The 24,721-nt window shown below is 26.7% G+C and overlaps 3 protein-coding genes across 3 annotated transcripts; all 3 read left to right on the forward strand.

The window, feature by feature from the left end:
* Positions 1 to 786: 786 nt before the first annotated feature.
* On the forward strand, positions 787 to 3,465 carry LOC126855986 (odorant receptor 4-like). The gene is made up of 9 exons (XM_050604133.1): positions 787 to 930; positions 1,200 to 1,319; positions 1,448 to 1,565; positions 1,862 to 2,129; positions 2,264 to 2,380; positions 2,443 to 2,533; positions 2,835 to 2,977; positions 3,134 to 3,266; positions 3,348 to 3,465. Exons 1-9 carry the CDS (start codon positions 787 to 789, stop codon positions 3,399 to 3,401), a joined length of 1,188 nt encoding a protein of 395 aa, XP_050460090.1. The 3' UTR covers positions 3,402 to 3,465.
* Positions 3,466 to 10,745: 7,280 nt separating this feature from the next.
* LOC126856015 (uncharacterized) lies at positions 10,746 to 12,335 on the forward strand. The gene is made up of 4 exons (XM_050604173.1): positions 10,746 to 10,906; positions 11,181 to 11,300; positions 11,423 to 11,534; positions 11,942 to 12,335. The coding sequence occupies exons 1-4, from the start codon at positions 10,763 to 10,765 to the stop codon at positions 12,208 to 12,210; spliced, it is 645 nt and encodes a 214-aa protein (XP_050460130.1). The 5' UTR covers positions 10,746 to 10,762; the 3' UTR covers positions 12,211 to 12,335.
* A 1,484-nt stretch (positions 12,336 to 13,819) lies between these two features.
* Positions 13,820 to 24,447, forward strand: LOC126855966 (uncharacterized). The gene is made up of 15 exons (XM_050604092.1): positions 13,820 to 13,963; positions 14,254 to 14,373; positions 14,500 to 14,617; positions 15,986 to 16,253; positions 16,380 to 16,496; positions 16,578 to 16,668; positions 16,934 to 17,076; positions 17,564 to 17,696; positions 20,495 to 20,612; positions 21,622 to 21,889; positions 22,024 to 22,140; positions 22,204 to 22,294; positions 23,387 to 23,529; positions 24,166 to 24,298; positions 24,394 to 24,447. Exons 1-15 carry the CDS (start codon positions 13,820 to 13,822, stop codon positions 24,445 to 24,447), a joined length of 2,058 nt encoding a protein of 685 aa, XP_050460049.1.
* The last annotated feature ends 274 nt before the right edge of the window (positions 24,448 to 24,721 follow it).

Here is a 24,721-nt window from a genome sequence, read left to right on the forward strand (position 1 = left end):
TTATTCACACAATTGTATGTGTACATATATAATATATATAATATATTTTATATACGTCCTTTATATTAAAAATAATAAATTCAAGAATTCACAATCATTTCATTTCCGATAATATATATTTATTTAATTATTATATTAAGTATATTATGTTAAGTATATACATATATAATACGTCATATATGTCTCGAGAAAGCATGCAACATATACGCACACACACAGCAAATAATATTTATTAATATACAATTGAGGTCTCAAATGTATACGGAATTAGCATTTACATATTTAAAAAAATAGAGTCAACGATACCTTATATAATTCTTTCGAGAAAATAGTTCCTGTCATAGCCAATTGCTGACACACGCGAGAACTCAGATCGACGAAACGTTCCTCTCTAAAGTCAAGTGTTCACTACGAGTGTAAACACAACAATGAAGCATGTGAACCATGGAAGTGGAAAAGAAGACTATTGCGCTTGCGCCGACTTCGATCGCTATCTGTCAATGAGTATCTGTATGCGTGCAGTATACATTTATTAAATTTCCCTTACGTGAAATCGATCGCTTCAATTGCCTCTTTCCACAAATTAGTTAAATTACTGAAGTTTTATTTCCACAATATTTTGTGGAATTTCATATTTACTTTGAATTAAATAATTTATGATAGAATTTACTCTGAAAAGTGGAAAAATGTTCAAAAATACATACTTAATTTAAAAAAGGAAAAAGAGAGGCTAGAGACAAATCTTTATCAATTTCTCCGCAGTTCAGTATCTATGCTCGGACAGTAATGATCTGCATTGAGACGCAACATTTTAATCTCAATCGAACTCTCCTACTCGCAATTGGCTTATGGCCATATCAAAAATCAAAATTAGTTCAATTTCAGACAATCTTATTTTTTAGTATTTTGATAAGCTTTGTTATATTCCAGGTACGTCCATATCTTCAAATGTATTAATGTGGAATATGCACTATACACAATTTATTAATTCATTAAATTAGCAAACGCTTACTTTAATCAAAATTTTTAATTATATTTAATTATTGATTGCAATTGCGATAGATAAATATTAAAATTTTAATACGTTATTAATATTTATTATATACCATAAAACAAATTATTGTTTTAATCTCTTAGTAAAATGTAAATTTTATATTTTTTTCCTAATGCAATACATACAATTAATTGATTAATTGAAGCTTACAGCGTTTATAACCACAATATGCACTGTTGACTTTATCATCGAAACTTTTTCTACCGCATTAGTCTTTAATTTCTATGTAATTATATACAACATGTTCTGGATTAACACTCATCATGTAAGTCAATTGTTTATCGATTTGTACAAATAAGTAATTTTAATAATAATTTCTAATATATAAATTTTTATAAATGAAAATTTTTCCCAATTTTTCCAAAAACAAAGTTTAAACTTTTGTGATGGTAGGTGAGAAATTTGTTGGAACAATTACAGTATATCTGTAATGAATTAAGAGACAAAAATGAACTTGCTATCATTAAAAAATATGGATATTACACAAGACGATTTACTGCTATATTTACATGTAAGAAAATATTTCTCGCCAACTATTATACATTATAAAATTGAGCAGGTTCTAATCACGAGAGAAGTTAAATATTTAGATTAGTTTGATTAACCATATTTTGATGTTAGCTCAAATATTATATAAGTCTTATTTTTTACAATATACATATATTTAACATTTTGAAAAAATGTCAGAACAGAAAAGTTATTAAAATACTGTGAAATCTGGCAAAGAGAAAATTATGTATAAATAATATAGTATATCATAAAATATAAAAGAGCAATTTTAAAATGATTTTATTTAAATATTTGCAGTGCTCGGTATATGCACTATATTCTTTCTTATTTTACTGCCAATTTGGCCTCATGTGTTTGGTACTCTTCTGCACATAAACAAGTCTCGAATAGAGAATCAGGCAATACAAATCACGAATGAGTACTTTATCGATCAAGAAAAATATTTCTATTTAATTTTGTTGCATAAAAACGCAGTGTTTTGCATTGGAATAACTACGTTGACAGCGACGGGAACAACGCTTTTAGGATGCGTTATACATATATGTGGAATGTTTAAAATTGCAAGGTGAATAATGAATTTAGGACAAAACAAATGAAATGTATGGCTGCAAACAAAATTTTTTATTGTTTGGTTGTGTTTAAATTTATTAATGTAATTTTGGGAGAACTTTTTATTTATAGCAAACAACTTAATTACAGTTATCGTATTGAAGAAGCAATGTCGACGAAAATGCTCAAAAATATTAATCTGAAGAATCAGACAATGATTTATAAAAAAATATTTTATGCCGTCGAAATCCATCGCAAGACTATAAAGTCAGTATGCGTGTGATAATAATTATATAATTCCTGTAATAATATCTTGTTTTTTTTTAAAGGTTCACCGACATGCTTATATCTAGTTTTGAAGGCTCATTTCTGTTATTAATAATGTTTTTTGTGATTTCTTTGAGTCTGAATACTTTTGCAGTAAGCGTTTTTGTTGTTAAAACGTATTTCTAAACAGAATAAATATGACATGTAATAATAATCGAATTTAAAGAATTCATAAATCAAACAAGTATGATCGGTAAATAATATATAAAAAAAATTGATAATTTATCAAATTGTGCTAATTATAAAATCAGAAAATTTTTTTTAGAAATTAGATACATATCACAATATAACAATTTTTGCAATTCATATTTATAATTTTTAATAGCATAGTTATGACTACAATGAATAATTGTTGAACACACAAAAAATATGTTAATCATAATCTTAATTTTAGGTTTTTCGTAATGCATCACTTGGAAATAAGGAAGTATTTTTATTCCACCTATTATATGTATTTACCATTTATTTAGATATGTTTCTATATAATTATGCCGGTCAAGAGATTACAAATTACAGTAATCATGTGTATTTTACAGCGTAAGAAACAATTTTATATATGTCCATGTATCAATTATGTATATATTAGTATATAGTACATAAATATATATATATATATATATATATATATATATATATATGTATGTATGTATGTATATAATACATATACTATATTATATTTACATTATATTATAGATATAATGTTCGATGGTATTTGGCACCATTAGGTGTACAGAAAATGATACTCTTTATTTTACAAAATGGCAGCAAAACTTTCCACCTAAACATCGCTGGATTGTTTGTTATATCCATAGAGTGTTTCGCCACGGTAAAAATACCGGTTATCATAAACTGCATATTTTTAACATAATCCATAATGCATAATTAAAAACATTATTTATCGTTGCAGTTAATAAAAGCATCGATGTCCTATTTTACCTTTATGTATTCTGTCCAGCAATAATGTGAAGATACACTATCTAGCATAAATAGCCAAAAAATATTTTCCACATTTAAATAAATTTTGCACAAATTAAATAATACACTCCAACAACAATGTTTAGTTTTTTTACTGTTCCATTGTTCAGATAATTAAAAAATCATAAATTCACAATTATTTATCTTCCAATAATGGATATCTATTTTTTATCGTAAAATGCAGGATGTCAATTTTAAAACTATCAGCCATATCTCGAGATATCTCGGGAATTAATAAATTTATCAAATTTAATTTTGGAGAATATAACAAAGAGAACATCAAATCGCAGTATGTAGTAAGTCATCTCCTACATGACTCCTACGTCAACTTTAAAATCTCAAATGGCATTACTGTCTTTGTGATACCTCAAATTAAAGATCTCAACAAGTACATTTTATCTGCACAAAAAAAAATTTAATTGATTGATCTGTTTTTGAATGATAATTTGATAGAAAAAATTGTTATTATTTAAAGCTGTAAATGAAACATGTTTTATTTGAGGTTATTAATTGGAAACAGAAGAGAAGGCTTAGTCAAGATCGTTTAGGATGGATTACTCGAGAAGCTTGTTATGCAGACTGGTGAAAAGTCAAGTCGTCGCTGAGCAGCTACCGGCGCCAATTTTCAATCGTTTAGTACGATTAAATCACTCTGCAGACGTATTAAAGTGTCATCCCTTCAGTCGACATTGCATTCATCGAGCGAGATTTCAACATTGCTCTGGAGTCGTATACTGTCAAAAGTAACAAAGAGTACAAAGTCTGAATAGCTCAGTAGTAAGAGCAGTTGCCTGGAAAGCAAAACACTCAAATTTGATTTAACCACTTGTGTCTTTTTCCAGTCCATAAATATTGTTTTCTAATTTTATTTGTCAGGCTGGAAAAATGCCCTACACAGATACGATAATGCCGATGAGTGCTACGGATGGGAACTACCTTTATGCGTGTCTTGTGTCGTTTTAAATCCTTCCCCATCCAGGCAGTTTTATTTTATTTTTATTTTTTCTTCTAAAATATTGTAGTTATAGTAAAGAAGTAGAAATAACTATTGTGGAAAAATTACAGCCTGCAACATTCGGAATCAGATTGTCAGAGAGTGTAGATCAATTTCCAGACAAATGTTAAAAAAAAAAAACAAAATTTAAAAACAAATTTTATAATTATTTACGAAATAATAGACATTTTAAACAGTTAATTAAATAAAAAATTGTAATAAATGGATTTTTACTTTTATTAGTTATTAAAATTAATGGACAACCTGTAATTTTTTTTACAAAAGTTGTTTCTATTTCTTACTATAACTATAATATTTTATAAAAATGAACAAAAATTTAATAAAACGTATCTATTTACGGCTTTAAAAAATAACAACTTTTTCAATTAGATATCAAGACTCATTAAATCTTCAATTGGACATCCAATGGTAATCATTTACAATAAGGCCTTTTCCGAATTTTGATTCGGTCTCTCTAAAAAAATTTTTATTGTGACTCCAACAATAATAATCAATCACGGGAGCCCCGTCTCTATCATCTCTAACCTTTTAAGAAATAAGTTAAAATTTCACAATTTTAATGTTTTTTCTATTATAAAATAAGAAAAAATAAAGTTTGTTTAAATTCTATTTGCGTAGATCAGACGTGGAATTAGTGTTTGTTTATAGAGACATAACTGTTTCTGATTTAAAAATAAAACTAATACATATTTTTAAAAGATAGTAAAACTTATAACCTCAATATTAGCGGAGTGATTGTGGCACGTTAATAGGAGCCACTATGGTGCGTCACAACAAACCCCCGCCATGCGTTCCTGTGACGTCACAGAGGGCCACGTAACTCATAACTATGAGCTGTCTACGTCCCCGACTCTTTCGTCCCCACCACCTGTTCAATCAGGCTTGCTTTTTTCCTGCTGGCGACTACAATCATGACGTCATAGAGGACCACTATAATAGCTCGTGCACGTGGACAACAACATTGTTGACAGTTCCCATAGTAGCCCTCTATGACGTCATCGCCTAGAACGCCTCGTGCACGTCTACGACGTCTTTGTTGCCAGTCCCGTAGTGGCTTTTCATGACAACACAAGGACGTGTAGTGGGGGTTTGTTGTGACGCACCATAGTGGCCCCTATACTACTCACGCTACGTATTTCATTACGATAAAAATTATGAATTATAGTATTTAGAATTAGAGAGATTTGGAGAGAAAAAATGCTTCACATTAATAATGTAATAAAAGATTTATTTTTTTACAGCTAACGAAAACATCAGTGTCCTACTTCAACGTTATGGATTTTATAAAGAAGAAATGCATGTACATCATCTGTATATATAATTATGTTATGATTTACTTTTCGCGAAAAAATATAATATAATTTCGATAAATGTTGAAAAACAAATTAATACATCATCATAATGATTATTTTGATCATATTGATTATTTTCTGCTTGCGCTGTTTATGAAATAATAAAGTCAAAAATTCACAATTATTTCGTTTTTGAAAACAAACATTTATTTATAATTTTTATATTAAGTATGTTATGTTAAGTATATATAATACGTTTCGAGAAAGCATGCAATATACGGATACACACATACACAACGAATACTATTTAATAATATACAGTTGAAGTCTCAAATGTACACGGAATTAACATTTGCATATTTAAACAAATATGATCCACGATACCTTATATGTAATATTTTCGAGGAGATAGTTTCTCCCGTCTAATTGCCAACACACGTGGGATTCGGATCGATGTGACATTCCTCTTCAAAGTCAAGTGTTCGCTTTAATGTATCAAGATAATCAATTTTGTAATAATTATTTACTTTACCCACAAAATAAATCATGTTTCTTTGTATTTTTCCTATTTTAAACAAAAATAGAGTTTTATTATAAAATTTGTTTTTATATAAATCAAAAGTCCAATTTTTTTGATTAGGCAAGGGTTACAATATTTTTCAGAAAAAATAATAGAATAGCAATTAAAAATTTTGTAAAAGCATTTTTGATTAAGTTACTACTCATTTTAAAAATTTTAAAAGAAATTTTGTTTTTACTTCAATTTTCAAATGAAAAGCGTGCTATAGATTTAAAATTAAATTTTATAAATCTATAAAAAATTTTGCATTCGTAACAATCAATTGAAGATATATGTATGATATCAAGTGCTGTTCGATTTAAAGAAAATTTAAAACAAAAATTTATTTTATTGATCTTTGATTACATACATAAGAAAAACCGTTAAAATTTAAATTTGTCATATCTTTAATGAAAAATTAATTTATAAAAATAATTATTTTGAAAAACAGAAGATTACTAATTAATTTCTATGTATCATAAAAATATCAAAACCGCAATTTCTTATCTAAAATAGATAGCAAAATACGAAAATATTATTTGTTTGTGTATATATCCTATATATTTATACAGAAAAAAATTATTTATTTATAGATATCGCATCAAACAAGCAATGAGCACTAAAGCACTCGAAAATATTAATGTGAAAAATCAGACTATGATTTATAAAGAAATAATTGATGCTGTCGAAATCCATCGTAAAGCTATAAGGTTGATATACATTCGATAACAATTATGTAGTGATCTCATTTTAATCTCATTCTATTTTTCTTAAAGGTTTTGTAAATTTTTAACGTCTACTTTTAATGGTTATTTCTTCTTATTAGTAATAATTGGTGTGATTTCTTTAAGTCTGAATATTTATGTAGTAAGTTTTCTCTCTCTTTAAACTTAATTAAGCAACAGATATACCATTTCGTAATAAGCGAATTCAAAAATTTGTAGATGACAAAAATCTAATCAAAAATAAATGACAATAATTGATTATACAAATATAAAATAATACTAATTATAAAATTATAAATTTAAAAAATCTTGGCATGTGAATTGTTTCTTCATATTTCTCGCTTATTTTCTGTTTCTATCGTTATTATTTTCAATGTAAAGTACGTAATTGTACACATGAAAAATAATAACTACATTAAGAAAGTGTTTCAGATTTTTCAAAATTTATCGTTTGGTGATAAAGAAGCATTTTATTACACCTCTTGTTTGCATCTGTCATCCTTTTATATATGTTTATAGCTAATTATGCAGGGCAAGAAATTACAAATCACAATAATCACATATACTCCACAGCGTAAGATATACTATCCAAAACCAAAAAAAAAAATATGGAACATATTTCATATCCTAAGAATTAGGCTATTTTAAGCCATTGAAACTTGATGAAAAATCATCGTAGATAAAAAATTAGAAAGAATTTTGAAGATTGAAGTTTTAATTTTAACACGCTATCAGTGGTTTTAAAAAATTTTTATTTATTTTCCTTGTTTTGTGCTTTAAAAAGAACACATTGTTTTGTTCCTTAGAATTATATATTTTCAACACTTTGCACGATAACGAAATTTCTCTCAAAAAGTTAACTCATGTTCTATAAATTATAGTTTATTTCTAAATAAAATACAGGTTTAGTTTCAAAATCGTGTAACTTGATAAAAAAATAAAATTTCAAGCTTCAAAATGCTTTCTTAATTTTTTGTCTAAGATGATTTTTCGTCGAATTTCAGCGATTTGAAAATAGCCCAATTTTTAGGATACGAAAAGTGTTTCCTATTCTTTTAAGTAGTGTAGATGTATTATTTATATATACAGAATTGTGTGTATACATACATATACTATACATACATATTCTACATATCTTTTTCATTATTAATTATTCGCAATTTATCAATAATTATTTCGTAGATACAATAATCGGTGGTATAATGCACCATTACATGCACAGAAGCTAACACTCTTTATATTGCTACAAGGCAGCAAAGCTTGCAACCTTAATATCGGTGGAATTATCGTGGCGTCTTTAGAGTGTTTTGCCACGGTAAAATTAAAAATTAAAGTATGGATTTAGGGAGTAAGTATGCTTTACATTAAAAATAAAAGACTTACTTTTTTACAGCTAACAAAACATCAATGTCCTACTTCACCGTTATGTACTCTATGCAACAATAATGCGAAAACTACCTATATACCTACAAAAATTGTCTAGATACAAATGAGTTATGATTTACATTTCACATTTGGAAAAGTAAAATATATAATATTAATAAAGTATTGAAAAACAAATTAATAGATCGACGTAATAATATCGATTTTGTTTTTGAGTGTTTATAAACTAATAATGTTAAGAATGACAATCATTTTGTTTCTAAAATAGACATCTATTTAATTATTATAATTATATGTTAAGTATATATATATATATATATATATATATATATATATATATATATATAAATATAAAATTGTAATAAATGGATTTTTACTTTTATTAGTTATTAAAATTAATGGATAACCTGTAATTTTTTTACAAAAGTTGTTTCTATTTCTTACTATAACTATAATATTTTATAAAAACGAACAAAAATTAAATAAAATGTATCTATTTACGACTTTAAAAATAATTTTTCAATTAGATATCAAAATTCATTAAATCTTCAATTGGACATTCAATGGTAATTATTTACAATAAAGCTTTCTCCGAATTTTGATTGGGTCTCTCTGCAAAATTTTTATTGTGACTGAGGAGAAATAAGTTAAAATTTTACAATTTTAATGCTTTTTCTATTATAAAATAAGAAAAAATAAAGTTTGTTTACATTCTATTTGAGTAGATCAGACGTGGGAATTAGTGTTTGTTTATAGAGACATAACTATTTCTGATTTAAAACTAAACTTAATACATATATTTAAAAGATAGTAAAACTTATAACGTCAATATTAGCGGAGTGATTGTGGCACGTTAGTAGTATAGGGGCCACTATGGTGCGTCACACGAACCCCCACCATGCATCCCTGTGACGTCACAGAGGGCCGCTATGGTGCCGTCAAAACAAACCCCCACTACGCGTCCTTATGTTGTCATAGAGAGTCACTACAAGACTGTCAACAATGGCGTCGTGCACGAGGCATTCTAGGCGATGACGTCATAGAGCGCCACTATGGGAACTGTCAACAATGTTATCGTCCACGTGTACGAGCTATAGCTATGAGCTGTCTACGTCCTCGACTCTTTCGTCCCCACCACCTGTTCAATGAGGCTTGCTTTTTCCTCCTGGCGACAACAATCATGACGTCATAGAGGACCATTATAATAGCTCGTGCATGTGGACGCCTTTGTTGTTGTTGACAGTTCCCATAGTGACTCTCTATGACAACACAAGGACGTGTAGTGAGGGTTTGTTGTGACGCACCATAGTGGCCCCTATACTACTCACGCTACGTATTTCATTACGATAAAAATTATGAATTATAGTATTTAGAATTAGAGAGATTTGGAGAGAAAAAATGCTTCACATTAATAATGTAATAAAAGATTTATTTTTTTACAGCTAACAAAAACATCAGTGTCCTACTTCAACGTTATGTATTTTATAAAGAAGTAATGCATGTACATCATCTGTATATATAATTATGTTATGATTTACTTTTCGCGAAAAACTAAAATATATAATTTCGATAAATGTTGAAAAACAAATTAATACATCATCATAATGATTATTTTGATCATATTGATTATTTTCTGCTTGCGCTGTTTATGAAATAATAAAGTCAAAAATTCACAATTATTTCGTTTTTGAAAACAAACATTTATTTATAATTTTTATATTAAGTATGTTATGTTAAGTATATATAATACGTTTCGAGAAAGCATGCAATATACGGATACACACATACACAACGAATACTATTTAATAATATACAGTTGAAGTCTCAAATGTACACGGAATTAACATTTGCATATTTAAACAAATATGATCCACGATACCTTATATGTAATATTTTCGAGGAGATAGTTTCTCCCGTCTAATTGCCAACACACGTGGGATTCGGATCGATGTGACATTCCTCTTCAAAGTCAAGTGTTCGCTACGAGCGTAAACACAAGAATGAAGCTTGGTGAAAGCCGCGGCTGGAAAAGAAGGCTATTGCGCTTGCGCCGACTTCGATCGCGTTTCAAATGCTATCTACATTAAGTGTATCTGTATGTCAAATACATATTTATTAAATTTCCTCTCATAGGAAATTGATTGCTTAATAGCCCCTTCTCATAAAATTGTTAAATTTGAAGGTTTTTGTTTTCATAATATTTTGTTCAATTTGATATTTATCCTGAATTAAATAACTTATGATAGAATTTACTCTAATAGAGCGGAAACTATTCAAGAATAAAGACTGAATTTAAAAAAGAAAAAAGAGGGGATAGACTCGAATTTTTATCAATTTCTTCGCAGTCCGACACGTTTCTATGCTCGCACAATAATGATTTGCATCGAGACTCGATATTTTAATCTCAATAAAATTCTTTTACTGGCAGTTGGCTTATGGCCTTATCAACGAACAAAACTCATTCGATTTCAGATAATCTTATTCTTTAGTATATTGACAAGCTTTATTATATTTCAGGTATGTCTATATTTTTAAGAATATTATTATACAATGTGCACTAAATATATTATAGTCTAAATATATTATAACAAGCACTTTCAAGTAACTTTTAAATATAATCAGATTTTGATATAGATACAAGGCAATATATTACAGAAAATTGTAAACAATTTATTAATTTATTATATATATATATATATATATATATATATATTTTATAAAGCAAATATTAATTCCTAGTAAAATAAAAAAATCATGTTTTTTCAAATGCAATTTCTTCAATACATTGTAGCTTACAGCGTTTATAACTACAGAATGCACACCTGAGTTTATCATCAAAGTTTTTTCTACCGCAATGTTTTTTAGTATTTATGTAATTAAATACAATTCTTTTTGGATGAATGCTCGTAGTGTAAGTTGATTCTTCTCATTGTATTTGTTCGAACAGATTTCTTCTATAAATAAATATTTTTACACAATTCAAATTTGTAAATTAAAAACAAGGCTGAGTATTTCTTATGATTATTATTATAGATAAAATATTTATTGGAGCAACTTCAAGATACTTGTAACCAGTTAAAAGACAAAAACGAAATTGCTATTATTGAAAAATATGGAAATAACGCAAAATATTTTACAACTATATGTAAGATGTTATTTCTTAGCAATTATTGCACGTGAAATTAAACAGATTACAATTGCGGTACAAAATAAACATTTCAATTAATTTGATTAGTTAGTTAGTTTGTGATTCTTAATATAGAGTAATATCATAATTTTACCAAAAGAAGAAATTATAAACATTGCATTATAGAAGGTATTTATATACATAGATTTCTATACTGTTTAATTATTAATAAAGTTATGATTATATGATCGTATCAAAAATATGCAAAATTTCACACACAATCAACATTATTCAAAAATATTAGAGAACACAAGTGATAAAGAAATAAAATTTTAAAAATTTCTATATTCGAAACGTGCATAAACAACATATTCTGAAACATTAACAAGTAATAATTTATATAATTTCTTTTCAACTGTTTTCAGCGATCTTTTTGTGCAGTGCATTTATTGTCATTTTATTGCCAGTTTGGCCACACATTCTTCATACTGATTTGCATATAAACCAGTCTCAGTCATGGCAGAGAGTGCAAATCGTGACTGAGTATTTTGTCGATCAACAAAAATATTTTTATTTAATTTTACTACATAAAAACGCAGTTATTTGTATTGGAGCAACTACATTGACAGGGACGGGAACGTTGCTTGTAGGATACATTATATGCGCATGTGGAATGTTTAAAATTGCGAGGTAAAAAAATTATGTTAGGAATAATTATGCAAATATAATTGTAAACAAAAATTTTTATTTATTTTTTTAATGTATCAAGATAATCAATTTTGTAATAATTATTTACTTTACCCACAAAGTAAATCATGTTTCTTTGTATTTTTTCCTATTTTAAACAAAAATAGAGTTTTGTTATAGAATTTGTTTTTTTATATAAATCAAAAAGTCGAAATTTTTTTTGATTACGCAAGGGTTACAATATTTTTCAGAAAAAAATAAAAGAATAGCAATTAAAAATTTTTTAAAAGCATTTTTGATTAAGTTACTACTCATTTTAAAAATTTTAAAAGAAATTTTGTTCTTACTTCAATTTTCAAATGAAAAGCGTGCTATAGATTTAAAATTAAATTTTATAAATCTATAAAAAAATTTTGCAATTATAACAATCAATTGAAGATATATGTGTGATATCAAGTGCTGTTCGATTTAAAGAAAATTTAAAACAAAAATTTATTTTATTGATCTTTGATTACATACATAAGAAAAAACCGTTAAAATTTAAATTTGTCATATCTTTAATAAAAAATTAATTTATAAAAATAATTATTTTGAAAAAAACTAAAGATTACTAATTAATTTCTATGTATCATAAAAAATATCAAAAACCGCAATTTCTTATCTAAAATAGATAGCAAAAATACGAAAATATTATTTGTTTGTGTATATATCCTATATATTTATACAGAAAAAAATTATTTATTTATAGATATCGCATCAAACAAGCAATGAGCACTAAAGCACTCGAAAATATTAATGTGAAAAATCAGACTATGATTTATAAAGAAATAATTGATGCTGTCGAAATCCATCGCAAGGCTATTAAAAAACAAATTAATACATCGACGTAATAATATCGAATTTGTTTTCTGAATGTTTATAAAATAATAATGTTAAGAATGACAATCATTTTGCTTCTAAAAATAGACATCTATTTAATTATTATAATTATATGTTAAGTATATATATATATATATATATATATATATATATATATATATATATATATATCTATATAATACGTAATACATGTTTTGAAAAGGCATGCAACATATGCACACACACAATAAAAAATATTTAACAATATACAATTGGGCTTCAAATGTACACAAAATTAATATTTGCATATTTAAATAAATACAGTCAACGATACCTTTTATAAAATTTTCATAGTTGCTCTCATAGCTAATTGCCAACACACGTGAGATTCGGATCGACGTGACGTATCTTCTCTAAAGTCAAGTATTCGCTACGAGCGTAAACACAAGAATGAAGCATGCGAACCATGCCACTGAAAAAAAAGGCTATTGCGCCTGCGTCGACTTCGATCGATAAGGTACCTGTTATATGCATATTTTTCTATGTAAAATACTTATTTCTTAAATTTTCATCCATGTAAAGTTGATCGGTTAATCGCCCCTTCTCACAAAATTGTTAAATTACAAGAGCTTTGTTTGCGCAATATTTTGTATAATTTGATATTTGTTATGAATTAGATAATTTAAAAAAAATAGGGGATAGAGGCGAATCTTTATCATTTTCTCCGCAGTTCAACACTTTTCTATGCTTGAACAGTAATGATTTGCATCCAGACAGAACATTTTAATCTTAATCGGACTCTCCTACTTATAATTGGCTTATGGCCATATCAAAAATCAAAACTTGTTCGAGTTCAGATAGTCATATTTTTTGGTATTTTGATAAGCTCTGTTATATTTCAGGTACCTGTCCATATTTTTAATTATATTATTATAAAATATGCGTGGCACACATCTCATTACTAATTTAACAATCGCTACTTTTATTTTATCAAAATATTTAAATATGATTAAATTTTATATTTAATTATTGATAATATAATATGATGCAAATGCTATAAGTAAATATTGAAGTCTCAATATTATTAATATTTATTATATATCACAAAACAGATAATTGATTTAATCTCTTAGTAAAAATGTAGAATGATTTTTTCTTAATACAATATTTTTAATTAATTGATTGATTGAAGCTTACAGCGCTTATAACCACAAAATATACTATTGACTTTGCTCTTAAAGTTTTCTCTACCGCAATAGTTTTTAATTTTTATGTAATTACATACAACATGTTCTGGATTAACACTCATCATGTAAGTCAATAATTTATCGATTTGCAGAAATAAATAATTTTAATAAAAATTTCTAATAATTAAAAATTTATATATGTGAATTATTTCCAATTTTTCTAAAACAAAGTTAAATTTTTGTGATGGTAGGTGAGAAATTTGTTGGAACAACTACAATATATCTGCAATGAACTAAAAGACGAAAATGAATTTGCTATTATTAAGAAATATGGATATTATACAAGACGATGTACTGCTATATTTACATGTAAGAAAACAACTCTTGTCAGTTATTATATGTCATGGAATTAAGTATCTTCCAATGAGAAAAGTTAAATATTTATATTTGTCTGATTAATTATATTTTGACTCTTAACTCAGATGTTATATCATTGTATAATAATAAAATTATGAAACTTGCATGAAAGTGAAAAACATGACATATCTAAGTGTTATTTCGGTAATTATTTGCACTAACAGCCAGGCATCTCGCTAATGACTTTGATATCTTATCAAGTACATGAGCTTGAGTAACTTTTCCTTATAACTAAATACATGATCTCTTATAATTTTTGAGATACTTAAAGTTAAAGTTTGATTTGAAATGAAAATTTGATTTGGATTATATAATATAATCCAAACAAAATTTTAATTTTAGTTTTATTAGAAATAGGTTTAGGTTAGATTATATCTTCCGAAAATTTTACTGTTTTTTAATAAGGCTTCTACTTTGATATTTTCGCAAAATGTTGACTGTAATTTGTGTATTTTTAATGTGTATATTAATTTAATATGTTTATTTATTAATAAATAATAAACATAAGTATATTGTAAAAATAACGGTAATATTTACACCTCACTGATGACCTTGACATATGTTATCAAGTGCACGATTCTGAGTAACTTTTAGATATAAAGATATAACCTAAATTAAACCTATTTCTAATAAAACTAAAATTAAAATTTGATTTGGATTATATAATATAAATCCAAACAAAATTTTAATTTTAGTTTTATTAGAAATAGGTTTCGGTTAGGTTATATTTTCCGGAAGTGGAATAGCAGAACCCACTGTGTCCACACATATATTTTACAAAGCGAGGGCCACCCCACAATTGTTGTGTGGATGGGAAAGTATGCGTGGATAGTGGGTTCCACTTCCCTCTATAGGGAGGATTTTATTTCCGGAAGATATAACCTAATAATCAAAATCTATTCTTGATTTAAAATTGAAATTTGGTTTATAGGTTAGATATAATCAAACCAAATTTTTGTTTCAAATCAAACTTTAACTTTAAATTTCTCAAAAATTATAAGAGACCGCCGATTAAGTTAAAAGGAAAAGTTACTCGAAATCATGCACTTGACAACATATGTCAAGGTCATCGGTGAGGTGTAAATATTACCGTTATTTCTACAATATGCTTATGTTTATTATTTATTAATAAATAAACATATGAAATTAATATACATATTAAAAATACACAAATTATAGTCAACATTTTGCGAAAATATCAAAGTAGAAGCCTTATTAAAAAACAGTAAAATTTGAGAGAGAAAATTATTCATAAATAACATATATCATAAAATATAAAAGAACAATATTAAATTTATGTTTTTTTTTTAATGTTTATAGTGTTCGCCATATGCTGTATATTGTTTGTTACTTTACTGCCAATTTGGCCATATATCCTTGGTTCTGTTCTGCACATAAACGAGTCTCGAATACAGAGTCAGACAATACAAATCACAACTGAGTACTTTATCGACCAGAAAAAATATTTCTATTTAATTTTGTTGCATATAAACGCAGTGTTTTGCATTGGAACAACTACGTTGACAGCGACGGGAACAATAATTTTAGGATGCGTTATACATATATGTGGAATATTTAAAGTTGCAAGGTAAATAATGAATTTAGGAAAGAGTATGTACGGCTACAAACAAATTTTTATTTGTTTGGTTATCTTTAAGTTTATCAATACAATTTTGGGAGAACTACATATTTACAACAAACAATTTAATTACAGTTATCGTATGGAGCAAACAATGTCGACGAAAATACTCGAAAATATTAACTTGAATAATAAGACTACGATATGTAATAAAATATTTTATGCCGTCGAAATTCATCGCAAGGCTATGAAGTCAGTATGCGTGTGATAACAATTATATAATACATTATTATATAATATCATTATGTAATATTATCTTGTTTTTTTTCTAAGATTCACCAACGCATGTATATCTAGTTTTGAAGGCTCGTTTCTGTTACTAATAACATTTGGTGTAATTTCTTTGAGCCTAAATCTTTTTGCAGTAAGCGTTCTTTTCGTGTTTTTGAAACATATTTTTAAACGTGATAAGTATGATATAATAATCAAAATTTAAAAAAATTTATAAATAAGATAAATATAAAGAAAATGTGTATAAAAAAATTGATTATATCAATACCATATTGTGCTAATTATAAAATCAAAAAATTAAAGAAATTAGAGATATCACATAACGATTTTTTAACTTTATCTTAAATTTTTAATTATTAAACACATAAGAAATATGCTAATCACAACTATGATTTTAGGTTTTTCGTAATGCATTGCTTGGAAATAAGGAAGAATTGTTATTACACCTGTTATTTGTATTTTTCATCTATTTATATATGTTTCTAACTATTTATGCCGGTCAAAACATTACAAATTATAATGATCATATATATTCCACCGCGTAAGAAACAATTTTATGCTTATGCAGGATATCCTACCAACTGCACAACCTGATAATAACAGATTCTTGAGATAATTGTAAATGATTTTTCTTTAACAAAAATATTGAGAGAGGTCATTATTTTTTGCAAGTTTCCAATATTTCTATCATATATATATTTTTTATTTTGCAACTAAGTCTTAAATTTAAATTCCCTTTCTCTATTAAAGTAAACTCTATTTGAAATTAACTATAGAATGTTTTTATTCTCTATAAAGTTCAGTTTGCAAAAAATACTTCTTTTTGAATCGCTTATAACACAGAAATTATTGATTTCTTAATATTCTTCCTGAACAAAAAAGCTTAAAATGATTTTAAAAATCTGCCATTAGCAAGTGTGGTAAATCTGGGACACTCTGTATATCAATTTCATATATGTATATTAGTATATAAATACATACTTATTTTGTTATTAGTTTATTATTATACGTATCATATTATATTATAGATATAATATTCAATGGTATATGGCACCATTGTATGCACAAAAAATGATACTTTTCATTTTGCAAAATGGCAGCAAAACCTTCGACGTAAACATCGCCGGATTGTTTGTAATATCGTTACAGTGTTTCGCCACGGTAAGAATATCATATGTCATAAATTGTGATATTATATAGCTTAACATGTTCTATAGTGCAGTATTAAAAACGTTTTTTATTATTACAGTTAACAAAAACATCGATGTCCTATTTTACCTTTATGTATTCTACTCAGCATTGATGCGAAGTTACATCATCCAGCATAAATTGTTCAGGAAAATATTTCCTACATTTGATAAATTTTGTTTTTTGACTTTTGCACTGTTTGGATAATTAAGAAATTACAAATTTACAATTATAAATATCTTTCGATAATGGATACCTCTTTTATAAATCACAGGGTCAATTTTGAAACTATTAGTCGGAATATCTCGAGAACTAGTAAAGATATCAAAACACGGTTTGGAGAGAATATAGAATAGCAAGGGGGATATCGAATCGCAATATAATTGACAAGTGATGAATCACCCTCCACGCGCCTTCTACCCCCAATTTTTAAAGTTTAAAATAGTGCTAGACCTAGACCTTGTGGGGAACCTAACCTTAAATTAAAGGTTTCAATGAGTACTTTTTATCTGCACAAGAAAAAATCAAATCGGCCTATTTGTTTTCGAATGATACCGATTTGGTAAGAAAGTTGTAATTATTTATAGCTTTAATTGAAACACGTTTTATTTTATTTTATTTTTATTTGTTCTTATAGTATTGTAGTTATAATAAAGAAATAGGAACAACTTTTGTGGAAAAATTACAGTTTGCAACGAACAACTTTGGCAATAAATCGTCAGAAAGTGCGGATACATTACCAGGCAAATATTTCAAAAAATGTCAAGACAGAATTTGAAAACAGACTTTATTATTGCTTACAAAATAATGGACACCATTTTAAAACATTTAATTAAATCAAAAATTAAAATAAATTTTTATTTCCGTTAGTTATAAAAATTAATGTACAACCTGCAATTTTTCCTTCAAAAATTCTTTTTACTCCTTCATTATAACTACAATACTTTATAAGAATAAACAAAAATTAAATAAAACGTACTTCATCTATAGCTATAAAAAATAGCAACTTTTTCAATCAAGCTGTTTCATTAGAAAACAGATCAATCAATTTGAATTTTTTATGTGCAGGTAAAAAGTATTCATTGGGACTTAATTTAAGATATTAAAGAGGGTAGTGCCATTTGATATTGTAAGGTTATAAGGGGTAAGGGGCGCGTAGAAGATGACTCACCCATTGACAATTATACTGCGATTTGATATCTCCCCTGCTATCTTACATTTTCCCTAAACTTTGTATTGATATTTTTATTTAATTCCTAGCAGATAAAGATATCACTGATAATTTTCAAATTGACATTTTATATATATGTCATATGGACGTGCCTTGAAAAAATATGAAACGTAACACGATCGCAAATAATATATTATGAAATATTTTATTTTAATATATTATGAAAAATTAATTTTATAAATGTATGCAGAATTAACATGTATATTTTCGAACGAGCATAATAATATTAATTTCTACTTCGTATAAAGCAAAAAGTGATATGAGATCCAATATACATTAAATATAAATATTATATAAAGTAATATAAAAACATGCATGTGTGTTTTAATTAAGAGCAACACTTATTCAGTCTCATGCGTTCCAAAATGTAGAAAGCTCTGAATCACAATTCGGTATGGACGGCAATAATTTTATAGTTATTTTGACAGTACGCGTAAAGCGGATCGACTCTGTTTCTCTAGAAAGACTAACTTCTTCCACGAGCGCACGCACAAGAATGAAGCTCATAAAACTGTGTTGCTTGAAAAAGGAGCAATTGCGCTTGCGCCGACTTCGATCGATAAGGTACCCGATGATTGCAAATTTCTCTATGAGAAATACTCATTTCTTAAATTTCTATGTAAAATTGATCGTCTAATCGCCTCTTCTCACAAAATTGTTAAATTACAAGAGCTTTGTTTCCACAATATTTTCTACGATTTGGTATTTATTATGAATTATGTAATTTATGACAGCGTTTATTCTAAAGAAGCGATTCAAGAATACTTAATTTGGAGAAAAAAGAAAAGAGGGGATAGAGGCGAATCTTTATCATTTTCTCCGTAGTTCAACACTTTTCTACTTTGTTCGAACAGTGATGATCTGTATTGAGACGCAACATTTTAATCTCAATCGGACGCTTCTACTCGCAATCGGCTTATGGCCTTATCAAAAATCAAAATTTGCTCACCTTCAGACAATTTTGTGTTTTGGCATTCTGACAAGCTTTATTATTTTCCAGGTACATCCATATTTCTATTCATATTATTATAAAACATGCACATATCATTACTAATTATAATAAATATTTATTTTTATACAATTTTTAAATATAATCAAATTTTATTTGTATTAATTGCTGATAATACAATACATTGAAACTCCTATAGATAATTATTAATATTTTATTACGTTATTATATGTTATTATATATTTATTATATATAGCAAAACGGATTATTTTTTTTAATCTCTTAATAAAATATAGAATAATGTTTTCTTTATGCAACATTTTTCAATAAATTGATTGATTGAAGCTTACAGCGCTTATAACCACAAAATGCACTGTTGACTTTCTCATTAAAGTTTTCTCTACCGCAATAGGCTTTAATTTTTATGTAATTATGTACAATATGTTCTGGATTAACACTCATCATGTAAGTAAATTATTTACTAATTTGTATAAATAAATAATTTTAATAATAATTTCTAATAATTAAATTCTTAGAAATAAAAATTTTTCCCGATTTTTCCAAAACAAAATTAAATTTTTCTGATGGTAGGTAAGAAATTTGTTGGAGCAACTACAGTATATCTGTAATGAACTAAAAGACGAAAATGAATTCGCTATCATTAAAAAATATGGACATAATACAAGATGTTGTACTGCTATTATTACATGTAAGACAGTATTTTTTATCAGCTACTATACGTCATAAAATCAAGCAGATTCTAATTGTGAAAAAAAGTTAAATATTTAGATTAGTCTGATTAATTATAATTTGACCCTTATATATTATATTCTTCTATCCAAAATAATAAAATTATAAAACTTGCATGGTGAAAAGCATGTTGACATGTCTATGTACAATTTTTACAATACATGTATACACAGTGTTCTGAATTTAAATGTCAGAACTTTAGGAACGTGCAAAGAATAGATAAACTAAGAAAATAAGTCCTTTAGATTTGCTCGTTTTTACTGCGTTATAGAGAAACTCGCAAAAAGTAAAACAGAAGAAAGTTTTCACTTATTTATTACTTATTTATGCTATCACTTGCTTATTTTTGATGTCACTTCCTCAATGAAGGTATTGTTAAAAATGTTGGCCTTTTGCAATAATGCAAACTTTTTATTGAAGTAAGCGGGATGCAATAATCCCGCGTTATTGTGTATTTATTTACAACACTTTAATTTTACTTCAAGAGAATTTCAATTCACCCTTTTTTCTTAATTCCTGCTCTACAACTTTTATCTCATGGTGCTTTTCCTAATAATTATACTATTGTTTCATGTTTTTTTAGTAAAAGTTTTCGTTTGTTTTTTGCGATTGTCTCCCAAATAAAGCAAAAACGAGTAAATCTCTAAAGAATTTTTCAAAATATTATATTGTAAACATTCTGCAAAAATCAAAACAAAAAAATGAACAAAATGATTGAAAAACAGTGAAATTAGAGAGAGAGAAGGAATGAGAAGAGAATGGGAGAGAAAAGAAGAGGAAAGGGAATACAAGCAAGAGGGAGAGAGAAAAAGAGAAAGTGAAGGAGAAGGAAAAGAAAAGAGAGAGAGAGAGAGAGAGGGGTAGAGAGAAAAAAAAGGAGAGAGAGAAAGAGGAAGAGTTACGCATGAATATATTTTGACAAAATAGAAAAAAAAAGTTTTATAATTACTTTATTTAAATGTTTTCAGTTCTTGCCATATGCAGCACATTCTTTGCTATCTTACTACCAATTTGGCCAACGATTCTTGGTTCTATTTTGCACATAAACCAGTCTCGAATACAGAGTCAAGTAATACAAATTACAACTGAATATTTTATCGATCAAAAGAAATATTTCTATTTAATTTTCTTGCATACAAATGCAGTCATTTTCATTGGAGCTACTACATTGGCAGCGACAGGAACCTTGCTTTTAGGATGCGTTATACACGCATGTGGAATGTTTACAATTGCAAGGTGAATAATGAATTTAGAAAAATGTGCAATATATAGTCGCAAATAAAATTTTTATTTGTTTGGTTGTGTACAAATTTATTAAAAAAATTTTTGGAAAAGTACATATTTACAGTAAAAGTACAATTTAATTACAGTTATCGTATAGAGCAAGCAATGTCGACGGAAATACTCGAAAATATTAACCTGAAAAATCAGATAATAATTTATAAAAGAATATTTTATGCCGTTGAAATTCATCGCAAGGCTATGAAGTTGGTATGCGTGTGATAACAATTATGTGTAGTACTTGTAATAATATTTTACATTTTTTAAAGGTTCATCGACTTTTTGATATCTAGTTTTGAAGGCTCTTTTTTGTTAATATTAACTTTAGGTGTAATTTCTTTGAGTCTGAATATTTTTGCAGTAAGTGTTTTTAAAATTTATTTCTAGCGGGATACTTATGATATCCGATAATAATCAAATTTAAAAGATTCACAAAAAAATAAATATAATCAGAACATAATATATAAAAAAATTGATGATGCCAATATCAAATTATGCTAATTATAAAATCAGAAAATTTTAAGAATCAGAGATATCTCTTAACATACAAACGTTTAAACTTCATATTTATAATTTTTAGTAGCATAATTATGACTCATGTGTAATTTTTAAACATATAAGGATTCGATTCCGATAATTTTGGAGTCATGTTTTGATTGTGATTTGTGAAAGAATTTTTAGCGGAGGATACAGAAAAAATATTTAAAAAATTTCTTCGTTGTTTATTAAAAAATTATTAACAAAAATATTTATTTATCAAATTATATATATATATATATATATATATATATATATAATTATATATATATAAATTATATATATATTAAATATTATATATATATATATATATATAGTATTTAAACATCATTCATTTATTTATGTGTTATAAATTGAACGCGCGAGCGACAAAGAGGCAGAGCCTCTTCCCTTGCACTCCAACATTGAAAAAAGTAAATTAATTCAACCCATGTCCAAGAAATGAATCTTTATTTTAGGTAAGAATTTATTTTTCAGACATGAGTTGGATTAGGTTAGCTTTTTTTGGAGTGGGGATGTAGGAGGAGGAGCAAAGACTTTCCTCCGCTCACGCATTTGATGACTACATAAAAATAAATAGTACTAAAATTCACTCTATTAAATGTACAATGTAATAAAAAAAAGTTCATAATGTGTTTTGTTTACATAGTTATTTGTTATAATTTTTGTTCCAATGAAATGTTTTTTATTAATTTTCTCTTTTGTTAAAATGCAAATTTTTTATTTTGTGTAATATTCATAGTATTACTAACTACTGATTTATATCTTGCAAATTACTAATATTCTAGAATTTTTTTTATTATTTTTTCCGCGTTTTTCGTGAGAAATGCCTTCGGAAATCATACGTCAAAACGTGGCTCCAAAGTTATTCGGGAACTCACCTAAGAAATATGGTAATAACAATCATGATTTCAGATTTTTCGTAATGCATCGCTTGGGAATAACGAAGCAGTTCTATTACACTTGTTAATTGTATTTGTTATTTTTTTATTTTTGTTTCTAACTAATTATGCCGGACAAGAGATTACAAATTACAGTAATCATGTATACTTTACCGCGTAAGAAATAATTTTATATGTTGTTTATGTATCAATTCCATATATACAGGGTGTTCTGAACCACCCGTACACCCCTTTTCTTTCAAAAACTAAGCATTTTAGAGAAAAACGTTTTGAACAAAAATTGTATGATTTTGAGGGAAACATAAGATGGTGTCATTGATTTGACCTTGGATGGCATCGTTAAGGTCAAGTCAAGGACACCTTTAATTTCTTAAATGGAATTCCCTAATTTTTATTGCATATTCTAATAACTTATGTCGAGAACTTTTCAAAACTCTATAATAAAATATTTTTTCATTAAGAATTTTTTGAGTTATTTTGTATCTTAATCTGACATATTTTAGTATAAAATATAAAATATCTTGAAAATTATTTAGTGTTCGATAATTGTATCGTAACACTTTTATGTACAGAATAATAAGATGAATCAAATGGTGTAAAGAAAAAATAAATAATTGTTATAAAAAAATATATTGCAAATAATTACATACTTCTTTTTAAAACAATTATTTTCTGTACATCATGCTTAGTTTTTGAAAGAAAAGAGTGATCTAGGACACCCTATATGTTAGTATAATACTACATATTTTCTTCATTGATAGTTTACCATTATTTATCACATTTATTTTATAGATACAATGTTCGATGGTACATGGCCCCATTGCACGCACAAAAAATGATACTCTTTATTTTGCAAAAAGGTAGCAAAACTTTTGAAATAAACGTCGCCGGATTGTTTGTGATATCGTTACAGTGTTTTGCCATGGTATATTGTAGAATATTGTATAACATAAACTGCGATATTTAGAGCTTAACATGTCCCACATAATGCAATATTAAAAATGTTATTTATTATTACAGTTAACAAAAGCATCGATGTCTTATTTTACTTTTATGTATTCCACCCAGCAATAATGCGAAGATACATTAACAAAAATGGCCCATAAAATATTTACCATGTTTGAAAGAGTGTATTACGATTTTAATAAATTTTGCATAAATTAAATTACACATTCAATGACAGCATTTATTTCTATGTTGACTGTTGCACTGTTTAAATAATTAAGAAATCACAAATTCACTATTGTTTTTCTTGCGATAATGAATATCTATTTTGAAATATATATGTCATGTATGGATGTGTCTTGGAAAATTAATAACTAATTTGCTAGCACATGTAAAGCGAATC

Source organism: Cataglyphis hispanica, chromosome 17 (assembly GCF_021464435.1).
Source record: "Cataglyphis hispanica isolate Lineage 1 chromosome 17, ULB_Chis1_1.0, whole genome shotgun sequence".
NCBI lineage: Eukaryota > Metazoa > Arthropoda > Insecta > Hymenoptera > Formicidae > Cataglyphis > Cataglyphis hispanica.